At 37.1% G+C, this 21,183-nt stretch overlaps 1 protein-coding gene across 1 annotated transcript; it reads left to right on the forward strand.

Annotated features, from left to right (window-relative positions):
- Window positions 1-1,667: 1,667 nt before the first annotated feature.
- On the forward strand, window positions 1,668-19,252 carry LOC132562201 (uncharacterized). Its single transcript, XM_060226932.1, has 11 exons — window positions 1,668-1,745; window positions 5,030-5,393; window positions 8,780-8,868; window positions 9,682-9,828; window positions 14,352-14,454; window positions 14,898-15,006; window positions 15,969-16,023; window positions 16,227-16,419; window positions 17,920-18,044; window positions 18,303-18,528; window positions 18,882-19,252. The coding sequence occupies exons 1-11, from the start codon at window positions 1,668-1,670 to the stop codon at window positions 19,250-19,252; spliced, it is 1,860 nt and encodes a 619-aa protein (XP_060082915.1).
- The last annotated feature ends 1,931 nt before the right edge of the window (window positions 19,253-21,183 follow it).

The raw sequence follows: 21,183 nt of genomic DNA on the forward strand, positions 1-21,183 counted from the left end.
AGCTGATGGAGTGGTACAGCATCAGCTGTCTGTCTATCAAGCTTATGGAGTGGTACAGCATCAGCTGTCTATCAAGCTTATGGAGTGGTACAGCATCAGCCATCTGTCTAACAAGCTTATGGAGTGGTACAGCATCAGCTATCAAGCTTATGAAGTGGTACTGCATCAGCTGTCTATCTATCAAGCTTATGGAGTGGTACAGCATCAGCTGTCTGTCTATAAACCTTATGGAGTGGTACAGCATCAGCTGTCTGTCGATCAAGCTTATAGAGTGGTACAGCATCAGCTGTCTGTCTATCAAGCTTATGGAGTGGTACAGCATCAGCTGTATATCAAGCTTATAGAGTGGTACAGCATCGGCTGTCTATCAAGCTTATGGAGTGGTACAGCATCAGCTGTCTGTCTATAAACCTTATGGAGTGGTACAGCATCAGCTGTCTGTCTTTCAAGCTTATGGAGTGGTACAGCATCAGCTGTCTGTCTATAAACCTTATGGAGTGGTACATCATCAGCTGTCTGTCTATCAAGCTGATGGAGTGGTACAGCATCAGCTGTCTGTCTATCAAGCTTATGGAGTGGTACAGCATCAGCTGTCTATCAAGCTTATGGAGTGGTACAGCATCTATCTATCAAAATTATGGAGTGGTACAACATCAGCTGTCTGTCTATCAATATTATGGAGTGGTACATCATCAGCTGTCTGTCTATCAAGCTGATGGAGTGGTACAGCATCAGCTGTCTGTCTATCAATATTATGGAGTGGTACATCATCAGCTGTCTGTCTATCAAGCTTATGGAGTGGTACAGCATCAGCCATCTGTCTACCAAGCTTATGGAGTGGTACAGCATCAGCTGTCTATCAAGCTTATGGAGTGGTACATCATCAGCTGTCTGTCTATCAAGCTTATGGAGTGGTACAGCATCAGCTGTCTATCAAGCTTATGGAGTGGTACAGCATCTATCTATCAAAATTATGGAGTGGTACAACATCAGCTGTCTGTCTATCAATATTATGGAGTGGTACATCATCAGCTGTCTGTCTATCAAGCTGATGGAGTGGTACAGCATCAGCTGTCTGTCTCAATATTATGGAGTGGTACATCATCAGCTGTCTGTCTATCAAGCTTATGGAGTGGTACAGCATCAGCTGTCTATCAAGCTTATGGAGTGGTACAGCATCAGCTGTCTGTCTCAATATTATGGAGTGGTACATCATCAGCTGTCTGTCTATCAAGCTTATGGAGTGGTACAGCATCAGCCATCTGTCTACCAAGCTTATGGAGTGGTACAGCATCAGCTATCAAGCTTATGAAGTGGTACTGCATCAGCTGTCTATCTATCAAGCTTATGGAGTGGTACAGCATCAGCTGTCTGTCTATAAACCTTATGGAGTGGTACAGTGGTACAGCATCAGCTGTCTGTCTATCAAGCTTATGGAGTGGTACAGCATCAGCTGTCTGTCTATCAAGCTTATGGAGTGGTACAGCATCAGCTGTCTGTCTATCAATCTTATGGAGTGGTACATCATCAGCTGTCTGTCTATCAAGCTGATGGAGTGGTACAGCATCAGCTGTCTGTCTATCAATATTATGGAGTGGTACATCATCAGCTGTCTGTCTATCAAGCTTATGGAGTGGTACAGCATCAGCCATCTGTCTACCAAGCTTATGGAGTGGTACAGCATCAGCTATCAAGCTTATGAAGTGGTACAGCATCAGCTGTCTATCTATCAAGCTTATGGAGTGGTACAGCATCAGCTGTCTGTCTATAAACCTTATGGAGTGGTACAGCATCAGCTGTCTGTCGATCAAGCTTATAGAGTGGTACAGCATCAGCTGTCTGTCTATCAAGCTTATGGAGTGGTACAGCATCAGCTGTCTGTCTATCAATCTTATGGAGTGGTACATCAGCTGTCTATCTATCAATCTTATGGAGTGGTACAACATCAGCGGTACAACATCAGCGGTACAACACCAGCTGTCTGTGTATCAAGCTGATGGAGCTCCATTATCAATTGTATTCCTAGCTGATGAAATGAGGTAACATCACCTTTCTGTCTATTGTCAGCTGTCTGTCTTTTAAGCTTATGGAGTGGTGTGGCATCCAGGTCATAGAAGTCTAATTTGTCAGAAATTCAAAATGACTTCTTACTAACCATACATACTTGAATCATCATGTTTTGCAATGCATTTTACACTTGTAATATTCTGTACAGCTATACAGCCAAAAAGAGTTACACACACAAAAGTTTAATCAGTTTTAATTCGATTAGTTTTAATAATGTATATTACAAGAAGTAATCGTGAACTGCACTACCTTACCCTGAGTCAAATCACCTGTCCTTCCAAATTAATTCGCTTATTATAACGGCAATATAAAACACCGATGAAGTCAGTTTCCGCATGTTCCCGACTTAGGGACCAGACAACGCGTACTATGTTATCAGATAATGCCATATGTATTCACTCGTGTAGTTGGCATTTCATCATTTATGTTAGTATTGGCAATAGTATTTGAATTTTGACGTGATAGCTTAACATTTAAAAAGAAGTAGCGGTTATACCTCAAGACTGACCAAATCTGTGCCTTTTTACAGGCAAGTATGAAAGACCAATTAACTTTCATTTATAAACGATATCAATTATAAAATATGTTATCTTAAAACTTCTTTATCTGCATTCAGATACCAGCTGTTAAATAAATGAATAATAACTCTTGTTCCTTGGAAAACGAACGAAGTTATTTGGCCTAAACAAATATGTAAATTTGGTGGTTATTTCAAGAATAATGAGGGCGAATACCATATCCGGTTCCATCTGCATACATAAAACACATTACAGATATCTCACGTAATATACTGATAATATCACAGTTGTAATTATAATAGACACAATAACTGGACATATAGACGCAATATATATACATACATTTAGGATAACGAAGAAGCGGCCAAAATTACATAAAACTTAACCCTATTACAAATAATATCTGCGTTACAGATTTCTGACTGATAAAATAAGGGTAGGTATAACAGGATAACAAGAATGTTTTACTTTTAAGATGGCTTCTAAAATACCATATATTGATTAGGAAATACATTATACCCAGGTGTTACGTATGTACATGTGTCACATGTGTTTATCATAAGATGTTTATCATGCTGAATATCACAATTTCTGTCAAAACATCTACGTTGTTCGATTCTTGAAAGTGAGTCTTTTTCATTTACTATCATGGGTCGACTTTCTTCCGTACAGATGGACAGACAGATATGGCGATCCCTATGTAGTCCCTCAACCTGTTTGCGGGGAGCATAAAGAATGGGGAAAAAATACTATAAACAATTAGAAGTTTGTTCAATATCTGTCAAAGCAATGCAGAGTCATCACATTCAGCAAATATACGTTATACTTGTTTGGAACTCCTGCATTCCATTTATGTGGATTTTTTTACACGTAAATACACGGTAATAAAGAAATACACAAACTTCGTGTTTTGCTATGTACTTTTTAATCTTAATTTCAACGTAAGTATTTACGGAGAAGTTTAATCAGATTCTATAGATTAAATATATGTATATTAAACTTGCGTCGACGCACCCAAAATGCATAAACATCACTATTTTAATGGCTGAAAACTAACCCGGTTTTCAATTTTGGTTGTTAGTAACCAGTTTTGTAAGTTTATTCATTTTAGCGCGAAATATACTCCTCCTTTTTCGCGGCAGTCGTTCACGTGGTCTTTTTAAACCAATTGAAACAGTTTACTAGAGTTCGTCGGGGTCATTTTCCGAAGCAGACGATGTCGATAACTATTGTTGATTTCTAAAGAGTGTCAGTTTCCATCACGTGGACACGGACCTTCTCATAGAACAGCTCAAACACAAGGTATGGTAAACACCAATTCGATGACAATGATGATGAATGTTAAATACTATCGAAACAGGATGTAAAACATCGACATCATTGATGCTAGCTCGATTTGATAGACCTGTCACTATTATACTGATATCATCTCGGTCTTCTATCGAAGGTTATTTTGGTATATAGGTTGACCAATCCATATTTTATCTAACTGTTTATTCACTCACTGTTGAGAGCAAATGTTCTAAACCATCTTTGATTTGTATTTCCTTTGTCCTATGCCATCGTGAAAATGTGCTCTCGTTGTTTTTGAAAGTCCCGCGGATTTTACTTTGTCGGTTTCTTGGGGAGGGGCGTGGTTTTCAGTACACTTACAAAATGTAATATCAGACACCTGACGGTACAATAAAACAATAAGGACTGTAGACTTTTCAATATGCACTTAGAGATAAAAGGAACAGAGAAAATTTAAAGAAAACGGGTACACCAGACGATGTCGAAATAGCGCACCTTTCGTTATCTTACTAACTCTGTCCAAATCTCATTCAATGTATTTCGTGCTAGTGGTAACACAGAAGATCTTAGACTTTTTGATACAAATAAAAATGTTAAATCATTATTTATTTTAAAAAAGGAGCATCGTTCATTGGATTACATAGATAAATAATGCAAATCATTATTTAAATTGTGATCAGAACAGATTTTGACCTAAACCCTCAACCACAGAACTTGACCAGTACCTATATAAACATTGGGATCATCATCCACAGATCAGGGACTTCAATCTCTACTGTCTTATTTTACATTAAATGACTGATTGAATTTAACAAAAATGTTCAACATGTATCTATTTATGCAAAGGTAGCATATTTGATTAATTTACCAAAATAAAACTGTCGTATGGTATCAAATAAATTGAATTGATTGTGTCAATAGTTTAAAAAAAATCAACAAAAAGCAAACAAAAAGTAAATCTATATATAAATGAAATATATGTGGATATTCAATTGAAATTCTTGCTCAGCTAGGTTTTGAATAATTTTTTATTTATGTGATTATATATATCATACCTCGAAGATCAGGAACAAATTCACCTACACAATACTTTATTGACAAAGAGAACCTTTCAATACTCTACTACGTCTGTGAATATTTATTGTTTTCAGATAGAAATGAGAGCAGATTCTGACACATACAGTTGTAATTATGGCTACAATATTCCCATCATCAATATGAAGTCCAACACTAAAATGTCGGGGAGGAGGACACAGGCAGTGGCTCATACATCACAGGCTGGTGTGCAGATACGAGATTGTTATGACGAGGTTCAGATATATCAGATCAGGTTACCCTTTACCACAACAAACTGCAGTCATAAGAAGCATGTTACACACAAGGATACCTGTGATGGACAGACGAAAAAAAGGAGAAAACGAGAGCGTAGTCACCTAAAAAGATCAAAACGTCACAAACTTTCATTGGATGTTCCTCGCTTTGATCCCGATCTGACAGACCTGAATGATATGAGAGGTATACACTCACATACTGTTACAGCAGTACCCAATGATCTTACTAAACACAAGGTACTGAATCATCTATAGTTATTTTACTTTCTCTCACTTTGCCCTTTCTACAGATAGTGTGCTATTATTTATGAAGATAAATACCCATGAAAGGGATAATGATCACAAGGACAACACTGTTGTAGAAAATATTTTTGAAGAAGGTGGCAATTCCTCTCCAAAAAGCCAATCCCTTAGTGTATTAAATATTGATTTTTTTCTTGCGAGTCAGTGCTCAAGAGTATTGCATATGGACATCTAGCAAATCATCAGGAGTATTGACTTATGAGTATGGATAGCGATCCAATTGTCTAATGTATTGACTAATAAGCATGAAGGCTAGCAAATCCTCTCATATATTGACTATTGAGTATGAAAGCTAGCAGATCCTCCTGTATATTAGCCATTATGCATGAAGGCTAGCAAATCTTCTGGTATATTGTCTATTGAGTCTGGAAGTTAGCAAATCCTCAGGTATATTGTCTATTGAGTCTGGAAGTTAGCAAATCCTTAGTATATTGTCTATTAAGTATGCAAGCTAGCAAATCCTCAGGTATATTGTCTACTGAGTCTGGAAGTAAGCAAATCCTCAGGTATCATTTAGTGTATTGAGTATGGAAGACTAGCCAATCTTTGATTGTATTGAGTTAGGATAGGTAGCCATCATTTAGTGTATTGAGTATGGAAGGCTAGCCATCATTTAGTGTATTGAGTATGGAAGGCTAGCCATCATTTAGTGTATTGAGTTAGGATAGGTAGCCATCATTTAGTGTATTGAGTATGGAAGTCTAGCCATCATTTAGTGTATTGAGTATGGAAGGCTAGCCATCATTTAGTGTATTGAGTATGGAAGGCTAGCCAACCTTTGATTATATTGAGTTAGGATAGGTAGCCATCATTTAGTGTATTGAGGATAGGTAGCCATCATTTAGTGTATTGAGTATGGAAGGCTAGCCATCATTTAGTGTATTGAGTATGGAAGGCTAGCCATCATTTAGTGTATTGAGTATGGAAGGCTAGCCATCATTTAGTGCATTGAGTATGGAAGGCTAGCCATCATTTAGTGTATTGAGTATGGAAGGCTAGCCAACCTTTGATTATATTGAGTTAGGATAGGTAGCCATCATTTAGTGTATTGAGTATGGAAGGCTAGCCATCATTTAGTGTATTGAGTATGGAAGGCTAGCCATCATTTATTGTATTGAGTATGGAAGTCTAGCCATCATTTAGTGTATTGAGTATGGAAGGTTAGCCATCATTTAGTGTATTGAGTATGGAAGGCTAGCCAACCTTTGATTATATTGAGTTAGGATAGGTAGCCATCATTTAGTGTATTGAGTATGGAAGGCTAGCCATCATTTAGTGTATTGAGTATGGAAGGCTAGCCATCATTTAGTGCATTGAGTATGGAAGGCTAGCCAACCTTTGATTATATTGAGTTAGGATAGGTAGCCATCATTTAGTGTATTGAGTATGGAAGGCTGGCCAATCTTTGATTGTATTGAGTTAGGATAGGTAGCCATCATTTAGTGTATTGAGTATGGAAGGCTAGCCATCATTTAGTGTATTGAGTATGGAAGGCTAGCCAACCTTTGATTATATTGAGTTAGGATAGGTAGCCATCATTTAGTGTATTGAGTATGGAAGGCTAGCCATCATTTAGTGCATTGAGTATGGAAGGCTAGCCAATCTTTGATTGTATTGAGTTAAGATAGGTAGCCATCATTTAGTGTATTGAGTATGGAAGGCTAGCCATCATTTAGTGTATTGAGTATGGAAGTCTAGCCATCATTTAGTGTATTGAGTATGGAAGGCTAGCCATCATTTAGTGTATTGAGTATGGAAGGATAGCCATCATTTAGTGTATTGAGTATGGAAGGATAGCCATCATTTACTGTATTGAGTATGGAAGGCTAGCCATCATTTAGTGTATTGAGTATGGAAGTCTAGCCATCATTTAGTGTATTGAGTATGGAAGGCTAGCCATCATTTAGTGTATTGAGTATGGAAGGCTAGCCATCATTTAGTGTATTGAGTATGGAAGGCTAGCCATCATTTAGTGTATTGAGTATGGAAGGCTAGCCATCATTTAGTGTATTGAGTATGGAAGGCTAGCCATCATTTAGTGTATTGAGTATGGAAGGCTAGCCATCATTTAGTGTATTGAGTATGGAAGGCTAGCCAACCTTCGATTATATTGAGTTAGGATAGGTAGCCATCATTTAGTGTATTGAGTATGGAAGGCTAGCCATCATTTAGTGCATTGAGTATGGAAGGCTAGCCAATCTTTGATTGTATTGAGTTAGGATAGGTAGCTATCATTTACTGTATTGAGTATGGAAGGCTAGCCATCATTTAGTGTATTGAGTATGGAAGTCTAGCCATCATTTAGTGTATTGAGTATGGAAGGCTAGCCATCATTTAGTGTATTGAGTATGGAAGGCTAGCCATCATTTAGTGTATTGAGTATGGAAGGCTAGCCATCATTTAGTGTATTGAGTATGGAAGTCTGGCCAATCTTTGATTGTTTTGAGTTAAGATAGGTATCCATCATTTAGTGTATTGAGTATGGAAGGCTAGCCATCATTTAGTGTATTGAGTATGGAAGGCTAGCCATCATTTAGTGTATTGAGTATGGAAGGCTAGCCATCATTTAGTGTATTGAGTATGGAAGGCTAGCCAACCTTTGATTATATTGAGTTAGGATAGGTAGCCATCATTTAGTGTATTGAGTATGGAAGGCTGGCCAATCTTTGATTGTATTGAGTTAGGATAGGTAGCCATCATTTAGTGTATTGAGTATGGAAGGCTAGCCATCATTTATTGTATTGAGTATGGAAGGCTAGCCATCATTTAGTGTATTGAGTATGGAAGGCTAGCCATCATTTAGTGTATTGAGTATGGAAGGCTAGCCATCATTTAGTGTATTGAGTATGGAAGGCTAGCCAACCTTTGATTATATTGAGTTAAGATAGGTAGGAAATTACTATAAGATTCTGTTCATTAATGATATTACTCAGTTACAAATGTCAACAACTGTAAAAACAGTAATTTATCAAAATTTATCAAAAATCTAGTATATGTAATAATCTCATTCTATGTCCCTCTCTTTGTAAAAACAGCAATTTATTAAACTGATACAAAATTAAGTATGGACAATAATCTCACTCTATGTCACTCTCTTTGTCACCATACTTATCATACCATTAAACTATCAGATCCTTTTGGAACCAATGAGTACTTATAATACATTTGTAAAACCAAAGTTATATAATTGGTCTTATTACAAACCACAATGTAGTCCTGGGAAAACAGTGTATCAGAAACATTGTTATATCTATGTTTTCTTGTCAGATGTTGAGGAAGAATGCCTGAAGAAAGAGGAACGCAGGAAAAGCATTAGGGAAAAGCTGGAGAGGGGACAAGAATATCTGTTTACTAAGGTATGTTGAGGACAGCATCATCTGTTTACTGATATATCTTATAGCTAGGAGACATACATGGTATAATCTGTCTGTTGTAACTAGAGGAGAGAGACATACATGGTATAATCTGTCTGTTGTAACTAGAGGAGAGAGACATACATGGTAAAATCTGTCTGTTGTAACTAGAGGAGAGAGACATACATGGTAAAATCTGTCTGTTGTAACTAGAAGAGAGACATACCAGGTACATGGTATAATCTGTCTGTTGTAACTAGAGGAGAGAGACATACATTGTATAATCTGTCTGTTGTAACTAGAGGAGAGAGACATACATGGTAAAATCTGTCTGTTGTAACTAGAAGAGAGACATACCAGGTACATGGTATAATCTGTCTGTTGTAACTAGAGGAGAGAGACATACATGGTAAAATCTGTCTGTTGTAACTAGAAGAGAGACATACTAGGTACATGGTATATCTGTCTGTTGTAACTAGAGGAGAGAGACATACATGGTATAATCTGTCTGTTGTAACTAGAGGAGAGAGACATACATAGTAAAATCTGTCTGTTGTAACTAGAAGAGAGACATACCAGGTACATGGTATAATCTGTCTGTTGTAACTAGAGGAGAGAGACATACATGGTATAATCTGTCTGTTGTAACTAGAGGAGAGAGACATACATGGTATAATCTGTCTGTTGTAACTAGAGGAGAGAGACATACATGGTATAATCTGTCTGTTGTAACTAGAGGAGAGAGACATACATGGTATAATCTGTCTGTTGTAACTAGAGGAGAGAGACATACATGGTATAATCTGTCTGTTGTAGCTAGAGGAGAGAGACATACATGACCGAGCAGAGATCTACTCCATGTCTGTGTCACCAGATGAAGATTACTATGTTCCTCCTGATGAACAGAATTCAGACACAATTATCTTGACTACCAATGGGCGTAATCGTCATAGATCATTCCAGGTACTGCTGATAATCATTAATATTCACCTGTAATCTGCACCTTTGGTCCAGTGTTCATGGTCTGCCATCTGAATGTCCGATTTTTGTTGTCTACTTGTCTTGAAAGGTACTGGATAGCTCTTTCATGTGAAGGTTTCATTTGATCTTTTGTAATGTCCTTTATGATCCAATTGATGATTAAAAGTAATAAGAGAAAAGAAATGTTCTAAGTTAAAGTGTACCCAGAGAGGTCACCTATGTTGACCTTAAAAAATAGTTCTGCACATAAAATACACATTGCCGAAAATGCGAATGCCGTGGAATGTTCAGTTACTGAGAAATTGTGACTTTTCTGAAAAACACACCTTTGGCTGAGAGGCGTTGACCTCGTTTTCAGGCACCCAAACCTGTGACATTATAAGTTCAACGCTTTTGGTGATGCAGCCATATTGTCTTGACTGTGCTACATGTGATTGTGATCTATTTTGGGATTTCCCAGATTAATTTCTTTGTTTATTTACGTGAAAGTACTTCACATCTTCACAATATCTAAGGTAGTGAATGAGGGGTCGGTGAATTAGCGCTTAAATCAGCTAAAATGGCTTCCTATCAAGGAGGGAAGCGGTGTGCAGCGTACGATTGTCCTAATACTAACACGGATGGGGTGTTGATACATGCCGTCGATAAATAAAACTGATTGTTGATTAAATAAAAGTATATTTGTTAGTTTGATATTTTGTAATTAATTCTACAACTAAACACAACATTGATAGGCTAGCCTATGGCTTGGGCAGTCATTGGAATATTATTCCTTCGTAATCATGAACGCCTAATACACAGAGTAGGCCTAGTCGTGAATGTATGCATAGTCTTAGTCGCAATTTCCCGACGTCAGAAATTGTTGATCGTAAAACACACCCAATTTTTTTTTGTTTCTTTGAAACGACGATTCACTGTTCGATGCAAGCATTCATGACTACTGGTGAGGCCCAGTAAAGTACCTGCCAGTCGGGGTCGGGAATTTTCCTACTGAAGAATTTTTTGCCTGAGGGGAATTTTCGTCCCGGGTATATAGATAGGGTATCAACAACCAATTAGAACACCCTTGTTTCTTTGAAACGACGATTCACTGTTCGATGCATGCATTCATGACTACTGGTGAGGCCCAGTAAAGTACCTGCCAGTCGGGGTCGGGAATTTTCCTACGGAAGAATTTTTTGTCTGAGGGGAATTTTCGTCCCGGGTATATAGATAGGGTATCAACAACCAATTAGAACACCCTCGGCTGTGCTGATAATAAAAATTTGATGTTTTAGAAGTTTATACAATGATTTGACTGGTTTTTACCCAATTACTGGTACACATCTGTTGTTAGCCGGTGAAACCTCCTTACAAACGAGTAATAAAAACAAAACAACACATTGATCATGTTAACAATCTTTAATAATAAACTAAAACAACAATGTCTGCTGGAAGGTCTAAAAACCATATACACCTTATACACACAACATACACACCTTATACACAAATAACCTATTCTATAGTACTACTATATATTAGTAGCACGAAAATTCTCAGGACGAAAATACCCTTGACGAAAATTCCCAAGACCTGTCAATCTATGTTGCCCAAGCGATCGTCACTTTCCGAAGGGTAATTTTGCTCCGCACTGGATACATCGTCTTGTAATTCTGGTTCAAATTAGTAGGGTTGGATTTCGTCTTCAGAAATATCATCCACACCATAATCAGACTCCTCAAAACTCGTGTTCAAATTGCTATCAGGTGCGGTGTCGTTGTCACTGTCAGTCATGTTGGCTGCCATTTCTGTTGAACTTATGACATTACGAGTAGAAGTGCCTCGATTCCGCGGAAATGACGATTACGCTGATAAGGTCTGAGCGGACAGGTGAAAATCAACAACTTTGAGCTTTAATAACTCGACACTGGGGCGACGGATTTTGACGGGGTTTTCGTTATTATTATTTTTACGGCATTCTTAATATTATAACTAAAAATAAAATTACACTAAGGGAACACTATAAAAAGGACCAACAAAGATCCCACTTGGATGATTAATGATGAGATACAGTTCACTAAAGCTTAGGGTAACATTCATACATTGATAAACCACTAATGATTGCCTGGTATAGGTTCTGATGTACGTGGCATTATTTCATTGCTTTTGTGATTTCATACATCATTGTATAGTGAAATTTCCCTCCTCATGGACACTGTACCAATCAACCCTTGGTGATATTTCTCCCCACATGGACACTATACCAATCAACCCTTGGTGATATTTCTCTCCTCATGGACACTATACCAATCAACCCTTGGTGATATTTCTCTCCTCATGGACACTATACCAATCAACCCTTGGTGATATTTCTCCCCTCATGGACACTATACCAATCAACCCTTGGTGATATTTCTCTCCTCATGGACACTATACCAATCAACCCTTGGTGATATTTCTTCCCTCATGGACACTATACCAATCAACCCTTGGTGATATTTCTCTCCTCATGGACACTATACCAATCAACCCTTGGTGATATTTCTCTCCTCATGGACACTATACCCAATCGACACTATACCAATCAACCCATGGTGATATTTCTCTCCTCATCGACACTATACCAATCAACCCTTGGTGATATTTCTCTCCTCATGGACACTATACCAATCAACCCTTGGTGATATTTCTCTCCTCATCGACACTATACCAATCAACCCTTGGTGATATTTCTTTCTCACTATACTATACCAATCAACCCTCATGGACACTATACCAATCAACCCTTGGTGATATTTCTCCCCTCATGGACACTATACCAATCAACCCTTGGTGATATTTCTCTCCTCATGGACACTATACCAATCAACCCTTGGTGATATTTCTCTCCTCATGGACACTATACCAATCAACCCTTGGTGATATTTCTCTCCTCATGGACACTATACCAATCAACCCTTGGTGATATTTCTCTCCTCATGGACACTATACCAATCAACCCTTGGTGATATTTCTCTCCTCATGGACACTATACCAATCAACCCTTGGTGATAGTTCTCCCCTCATGGACACTATACCAATCAACCCTTGGTGATAGTTCTCCCCTCATGGACACTATACCAATCAACCCTTGGTGATAGTTCTTCCCTCATGGACACTATACCAATCAACCCTTGGTGATATTTCTCTCCTCATGGACACTGTACCAATCAACCCTTGGTGATATTTCTCTCCTCATGGACACTATACCAATCAACCCTTGCTGATATTTCTCTCCTCATGGACACTATACCAATCAACCCTTGGTGATATTTCTCTCCTCATGGACACTATACCAATCAACCCTTGGTGATATTTCTCTCCTCATGGACACTATACCAATCAACCCTTGGTGATATTTCTCTCCTCATGGACACTATACCAATCAACCCTTGGTGATATTTCTCTCCTCATGGACACTATACCAATCAACCCTTGGTGATAGTTCTCTCCTCATGGACACTATACCAATCAACCCTTGGTGATATTTCTCTCCTCATGGACACTATACCAATCAACCCTTGGTGATATTTCTCTCCTCATGGACACTATACCAATCAACCCTTGGTGATATTTCTCTCCTCATGGACACTATACCAATCAACCCTTGGTGATATTTCTTCCCTCGTGGACACTATACCAATCAACCCTTGGTGATATTTCTCTCCTCATGGACACTATACCAATCAACCCTTGGTGATATTTCTCTCCTCATGGACACTATACCAATCAACCCTTGGTGATATTTCTCTCCTCATGGACACTATACCAATCAACCCTTGGTGATATTTCTCTCCTCATGGACACTATACCAATCAACCCTTGGTGATATTTCTCTCCTCATGGACACTATACCAATCAACCCTTGGTGATATTTCTCTCCTCATGGACACTATACCAATCAACCCTTGGTGATATTTCTCTCCTCATGGACACTATACCAATCAACCCTTGGTGATATTTCTCTCCTCATGGACACTATACCAATCAACCCTTGGTGATATTTCTCTCCTCATGGACACTATACCAATCAACCCTTGGTGATATTTCTCTCCTCATGGACACTATACCAATCAACCCTTGGTGATATTTCTTCCCTCGTGGACACTATACCAATCAACCCTTGGTGATATTTCTCTCCTCATGGACACTATACCAATCAACCCTTGGTGATATTTCTCTCCTCATGGACACTATACCAATCAACCCTTGGTGATATTTCTCTCCTCATGGACACTATACCAATCAACCCTTGGTGATATTTCTCTCCTCATGGACACTATACCAATCAACCCTTGGTGATATTTCTCCCCTCATGGACACTATACCAATCAACCCTTGGTGATAGTTCTCTCCTCATGGACACTATACCAATCAACCCTTGGTGATATTTCTCTTGTAAATCACCTTCACCACCTACAATATTTATAACCTGACAACACTGTGGATGTTTCTGATGATCACTCATTTAATGTGTCTACTGACAGTTACCGAAAAAGCGGAAGAGAAGGAACTATATGTCTGACAGTGTTTTCCTGACCTACCGAAGTGAATGTGACCCTTATGACAACAGCCATAAACTGCCTCTAGGTAAGTCTCCTTATCTTTTTGATATTATTGTCCTGAACATCTCTCCATGCCTGTCTGTAGCACTCATTTTTATTTTTGCCTTTCGTTTAACTGAAAGTTAGACAGGTAAGACATAAAAACTAATAGCACCTTATTGTAACATAATCTTCATAAATGAAGAAACTACATAGATTCATGATATTGTATATTAAGACAGTATATAGATGCATGCTAGTGTATATTAAGACAGTACATAGATTCATGATGTTGTATATTAAGACAGTATATAGATGCATGATAGTGTATATCAAGACAGTACATAGATTCATGCTGGTGTATATTAAGACAGAATATAGATTCATGCTATTGTATATAAAGACAATACATAGATTCATGCTGTAGTATATTAAGACAATACATGGATTCATGATGCTGTAGATTAAGACAATAGATATATGTTTCAGGCAGTAAGCTGATTCGCCCACCTGACAAGCTAGTAGAACTGGTAGGCCAAGCCATCGATGGTAGCCCTGATGGTCTATTACAGGTCCCACAGATCTACACAGTTGTACAGTAAGTTAAATTTAAACTTGTGAGAGGAGTATTATGGTACTGTCTGTCTGTATCTCTGAAGTCAGATATATTTGTCATAAACAATTTACCTACATATTTATTTTGATCGTTTCCTACTAATGAGATGTATTCTCTTTTGGTCCATATATGTGGTTAAGATGTGGATAAAGATATTTACTATTTACTGACTGATTGTTTTAGGATACTGATACACCACATAGAGGTCCTGCTGGGGGCTAATACTGATTATGTAGAAATAAATTGGAAAATTATTTATTTTATTATATGAAGGAAGAAATATCAGCAACATTTTGGTGCAAATTTTTTAAATTTTTTTTTCTCTCTATTTCATCAGAATCATCAGGTAAAATGTTTTCTCTTGTCTAATTGTTCACTTAATAATGATAGTATAATGACCCTTTGTATGGAGGCCTTTTGTTTTATTCTGTATTGTGACACTATGTATGGAGGCCCTTTGTGCTATTCTGTATTGTGACACTTTGTATGGAGGCCTTTTGTGCTATTCTGTATTGTGACACTTCGTATGAAGTCCTTTTGTGCTATTCTGTATTGTGACACTTCGTATGAAGTCCCTTTGTGCTGTTCTGTATTGTGACACTTCGTATGAAGTCCTTTTGTGCTGTTCTGTATTGTGACACTTTGTATGGAGGCCTTTTGTTGTATTCTGTATTGTGACACTTTGTATGGAGGCCTTTTGTGCTATTCTGTATTGTGACACTTTTTATAGCGACTTTTTGCTTCATTCTGTGCTGTAAATAGCAGAAGACTAAGTAATTTCTGATATTATTGTTATATACACAAGTAAATATATTTTTTCACTTTCATGTATGTCACAACAGTATAATTATCTCCTGTCTAGTGTCAAGTATTAAATAACAGCTCTACATTATGATGCAGTAAAACCATGAATGTTAAAGGTTTTTAAACTTTTTAATTTCTAGGAATAGATATCCATTTTTCCGTTACATGGATCGATCTGCACTGTCAAGCTGGAGGGTAAGTACTGAAAAAAGGAATAAAGATAGGTATTCAATAATATGTTGCAAAGGATATCACATACTTACTGCTCATATAGAACAACCTTCAATCTATCAAATTTTAAAGACAAAAAAAACACAATTAACTGGACCATGATTAATGACCTTTGTTAATTGAGAGTTAATTTCTTGTGCTATTTTATAATTTTTTCTCTATTTAAGAGCTCGATAAGACATGCATTATACCAAAAATGGTTTAGGAAGATTCGATTTGGAACTCATGCCATCAACACCAAGGGTTGTTACTGGGCAAACAATCACACATACGTACCCGTCAACAGAAAGGAGGAGACCAGTTATCGGCGTAATAAACCTCTCATCGACTGTGAGCAGCAGAGTCGAACAGAGAATCAAGGTAGCCAAAAGAAACCCCATATTTCTATCAGACATAATGAAACATTCCTCTGTAGGAAAGCATTACTTCTCAATCACTAAAAGTTACCAAGTATAAATACATTAGTAATACATTCCTGTCAATAGTTGTTGTGACCTAGTTATACATTCCTGTCACTGGCTGTTGTGACCTAGTAATACTTTCCTGTCACTAGTTGTTGTGACCTAGTTATACATTCCTGTCACTGGCTGTTGTGACCTAGTAATTCTTTCCTGTCACTAGTTGTTGTGACCTAGATATACATTCCAATCACTAGTTGTTGTGACCCAGTTATTCATTCCTGTCACTAGTTGTTGTGACCATATCTTGTATCTAATGTCATACCTGTAAGGCCCATGGGTCTCTTGTTTTTGTAAGATCCTAGGTATAGTTATTCATTCCTGTCACAAGTTGTTGTGACCTAGATATACATTCCTGTCACTAGTTGTTGTGACCTATTTATACATTTCTGTCACTAGTTGTTGTGACCTAGATATAAATTCCTGTCACTAGTTGTGACATCCTAACAAATTTGGCTTTTTTTTTTAAGATCCTAGGTATGTAATGTCCTTGTATACTTGTTGAAAGATCATGTACATTTGTCCTTGTTTATTTATTGATGGATCCAGATATTTGGTCTGTGTGTATTTGTAGAGGGTTACAGATATTTGGTCTGTGTGTATTTGTAGAGGGTTACAGATATTTGGTCTGTGTGTATTTGTAGAGGGTTACAGATATTTGGTCTGTGTTTATTTGTAGAGGGTTACAGATATTTGGTCTGTGTTTATTTGTAGAGGGTTACAGATATTTGGTCTGTGTTTATTTGTAGAGGGTTACAGATATTTGGTCTTTGTGTATTTGTAGAGGGTTACAGATATTTGGTCTGTGTGTATTTGTAGAAGGATTCAGATATTTGATCTTTGTGTATTTGTAGAAGGATTCAGATATTTGGTCTGTGTGTATTTGTAGAGGGTTACAGATATTTGATCTGTGTGTATTTGTAGAAGGATCCAGAAATTTGGTCTGTGTGTATTTGTAGAGGGTTACAGATATTTGGTCTGTGTGTATTTGTAGAGGGTTACAGATATTTGGTCTGTGTGTATTTGTAGAGGGTTACAGATATTTGGTCGGTGTGTATTTGTAGAGGGTTACAGATATTTGGTCTGTGTGTATTTGTAGAGGGTTACAGATATTTGATCTGTGTGTATTTGTAGAAGGATCCAGAAATTTGGTCTGTGTGTATTTGTAGAGGGTTACAGATATTTGTAGAAGGTTCCAGATATTTGGTTCGTGTGTATTTGTAGAAGGATTTAGATATTTGGTCTGTGTGTATTTGTAGAGGGTTACAGATATTTGGTCTGTGTGTATTTGTAGAGGGTTACAGATATTTGGTCTGTGTTTATTTGTAAAAGAATCAAGATTTTTGTCTTAGTAACACTGACAGATTTAGCCAACATCGTTTATCTTGTATTATTTCAGAAGGGTCAGAGAAGCACCACTTTGATGACTTTGACCTTGACCCTGACACTCATGACAAAGTTAGAGCTCTCCTAACAGAGGAAAAGGAAAAAGAAAAGGATCTACCTGAAGATTATGGCAATATTGAGGTAAAATCATTTGTATTCATCTACTTTTCCACAAGTTGAATGAGATCATTTAAAAAACCTGGACATAATTTGGTAGACATAAGGACACCATCAATATCATGCAAACTCAAAATTTTAATAAAATTATCAAAAATTAAAATTTATCAATATTTATTTCATCATTAGCTCATCTGTACCAATTAGCCAAGATATGGGTTTGTGTCACTAAAGATTATGGGATATCTCTGGATGTTCAGTATTTTTGTTTCACCATTACAGGATGTGGTATGTATCGCTAAGGAGTATGGGATATCTCTGGCCGAGTATGGTCCATTGTTAGGAATGGATGACACCAGCAAATCCTCCAAGAATGACACCGTCCCATCACCTGTACGTGACCCAGACCCGATCCTGTCTACATGTGGGCGTGACCCTGACCCAATCCTGTCAACTTGTGGTGTAGACTGGCAGATGAGCACCAAAGATCGCATGCTTACTTCATTTGGTAATTAGCTTGTACCAATGCATAATTCTTTTGGATTTGCATGTTTTGGGGTTTTTTTTCATTTTTCTAATTAATCTTTGACTTATTTCATTCACTCTTCAAGCTGTAAAATGTAAAATGGTTGGTTTTTTCCTCTTTAACAGTGGCAACAAATCTTTTGGAAAATATGTTCTTCATTACAACCATAAAACTGTTGCAAGCTTAAGTTATGAAAAGGCTTCATATTGTATCACAAAATTTTGTCATGAGCTTTTGATGTTCTGAGTTCTTATTGACTTGTAGTCAACTATTACTGGTTTTACTGTCTTGTAGTATTACGCATTTCAATGGCATGTTTTTAACTCACATTTCAGGGTCAAAACAAGTTTTGACTTCGCCAGCAGTCTTACCTACCACATCCCTGGAGTGGAATGAACAACAGAGAGCTGTACACAGTATCACTTATCCTCTGTCCAGCTCTGCTGCCTCACATACCTGTTTTGGACTGACCAGTCCTGTCCAATTCAGTGCCAAATCAGATATCTTACGAATGGACTACAGGTGGGATAACCCTGGTGGACTGTTGTCCGACCCAGGAATGGGACCAGCCTCTCAATCATCAGATGGTTACCAGTTCTCTAACGACCCCTGTGAACCACCAATATCGTTTGATATAGAACAGCTTCCTGAAATGTATAATTCTGATATGTTCATGCCAGAAAATTACTTCAGTGAACTAAGTTAATATACATAGAGCATTATCATATCACAAGGCAGCTGATCAAACGCTTTTAAGAAATGATGAATTTGACGATTAGTTTTATTGACATTTGTGGTTTTACCGTTTATTTTTTTCTTTGGCTGCTAACATGTAGATTTTACATTGGTGAATAATTTTTTCGCCACTAAGAATTTGTTAAATTCATGCATCAATGTTCTGTATATCGGGACATTTTCGCTCTAGGTTATTTTCATCTTGTACTATTATACACCAATTCACCACATAACCATTTCGACCTCTGAAGATTACTTTATAAGGTTATTTAGCATGTAAGAAATTTTCACCCCCATCTTAAATTTGCCTTCCATGTTCATTGATGGTGGATGAAAATGTCTCGGTACACAGAATACATAATTTATTTGCCTCCCTTTCAAAATATCTTAAGATATCTGTTCACCAAATCCTGTAACATTGACATTAGGTGGAGTAACTTACATTTTAGTTCTATATCTTAAGTATATCAAAACATTTTGTTCTGATTTTATCATTTTGAATGCCAAATTTTTAACTAACTCAATTTTGATGATGAGAATGTGTTAAATTTAGTGTACAACTGTGTTGTTTGAAGAAGTTTCCTACTCACTCACTGGAACTTGTGAATTTGTGATCGTCTTCCTGACAACGGGACCAGGGGATGTGCTACTGTCTAGGTAACACAGGGACCTGAGAATTTGTTCCAGACCAGGTGACACTGGGACCTGAGAATTTGTTACAGACCAGATGACACAGGGACCAGAGGTTGTTACAGTCAAGGTGACACAGGGACCTGGAAGGTTGTTACAGTCAAGGTGACACAGGGACCTGGAAGGTTGTTACAGTCAAGGTGACACAGGGACCTGGAAGGTTGTTACAGTCAAGGTGACACAGGGACCTGAGATTTTGGTACAATCTAGGTGCATTGAGATGTCAGAATGTATTATAGTCTAGGTAACAGTTGATGTGACCTCTGATCCCTGAACTCTTAGCACCCACAGTGGTACATTATCTGTGTTTCTGAATTTGTTGTATTTTTTATGTATTTGTTTCCAATCAAGTATATTATGTTATGTAATTACCAATATGAAATACAAAAGAAAGAACTATTTTTTATACAAATATAGTGTGTTATGTAAACTACATACAGTTTATCAAAACAAGTATTTACAATGTAATTTTACAATACATACAAGACTATATTCTGTAAACAAATATAGTGTGTTAGGTAAACTACATACAGTTTATCAAAACAAGTATTTACAATGTAATTTTACAATACATACAAGACTATATTCTGTAAACAAATACAATGTGTTATGTAAACTACATACAGTTTGTCAATACAAGTATTTACAAGGTAAGTTTTCGTAAATTAGTTAACAAAACAGAATTACTCACAGAATACTTTTTACAAATTCAATGTTATATAAATGATAAATTTTAGAACATCACGAATTATCTTTCATAGGGGGGCACCTGAAACAATATATCACCTTTTTTGGGATTGTACACATAGTATATCACTCTTGACATGCTTTATAAGAATCTTTTTTATGTAGTGTGTGTTTTCATCAAGAATCTTTTGTCTCATTTGTAGTTAATTATATGATTGACGCAATAAAATTATTCCAAAAAAAAATATATATCTACCTCATCAATTAGATCTCAACTTAAGATCATAGGTAACCTAAACGAATTTGAGTAACAATGATATGATGGCTGTGGGATAACTAGTGATTTCCCTGATCGTTCTCAAAATTGTAAACGTTCAACTAAAACAAAAGAGAACATTCCTATGAAATTTGAGAACAGTCCATCGAATGATTCTAAAGAAATTGCGATAACAAACTTGAATTGTCAAAATCCAAGATGGCTGCCAGTCAAGCATTTTTTTTTTTTTTTTTTTTTATTTTATTTTT

The sequence above is a fragment of the Ylistrum balloti genome, unplaced genomic scaffold, assembly GCF_031769215.1.
Source record: "Ylistrum balloti isolate Yb309-2 unplaced genomic scaffold, AGI_CSIRO_Ybal_v1 Utg371360, whole genome shotgun sequence".
Classification (NCBI taxonomy): Eukaryota; Metazoa; Mollusca; class Bivalvia; order Pectinida; family Pectinidae; genus Ylistrum; species Ylistrum balloti.

Coding starts and splice junctions, on each gene's coding strand:
- LOC132562201 (XM_060226932.1), top strand. CDS start 1,668: ATGGAGTGGTACAGCATCAGCTATCAAGCTTATGAAGTGGTACAGCAT. Junction 5,394..8,779: donor AGACCTGAATGATATGAGAG/GTATACACTCAC, acceptor TTTTCTTGTCAG/ATGTTGAGGAAGAATGCCTG. Junction 16,024..16,226: donor CTGCACTGTCAAGCTGGAGG/GTAAGTACTGAA, acceptor TCTCTATTTAAG/AGCTCGATAAGACATGCATT.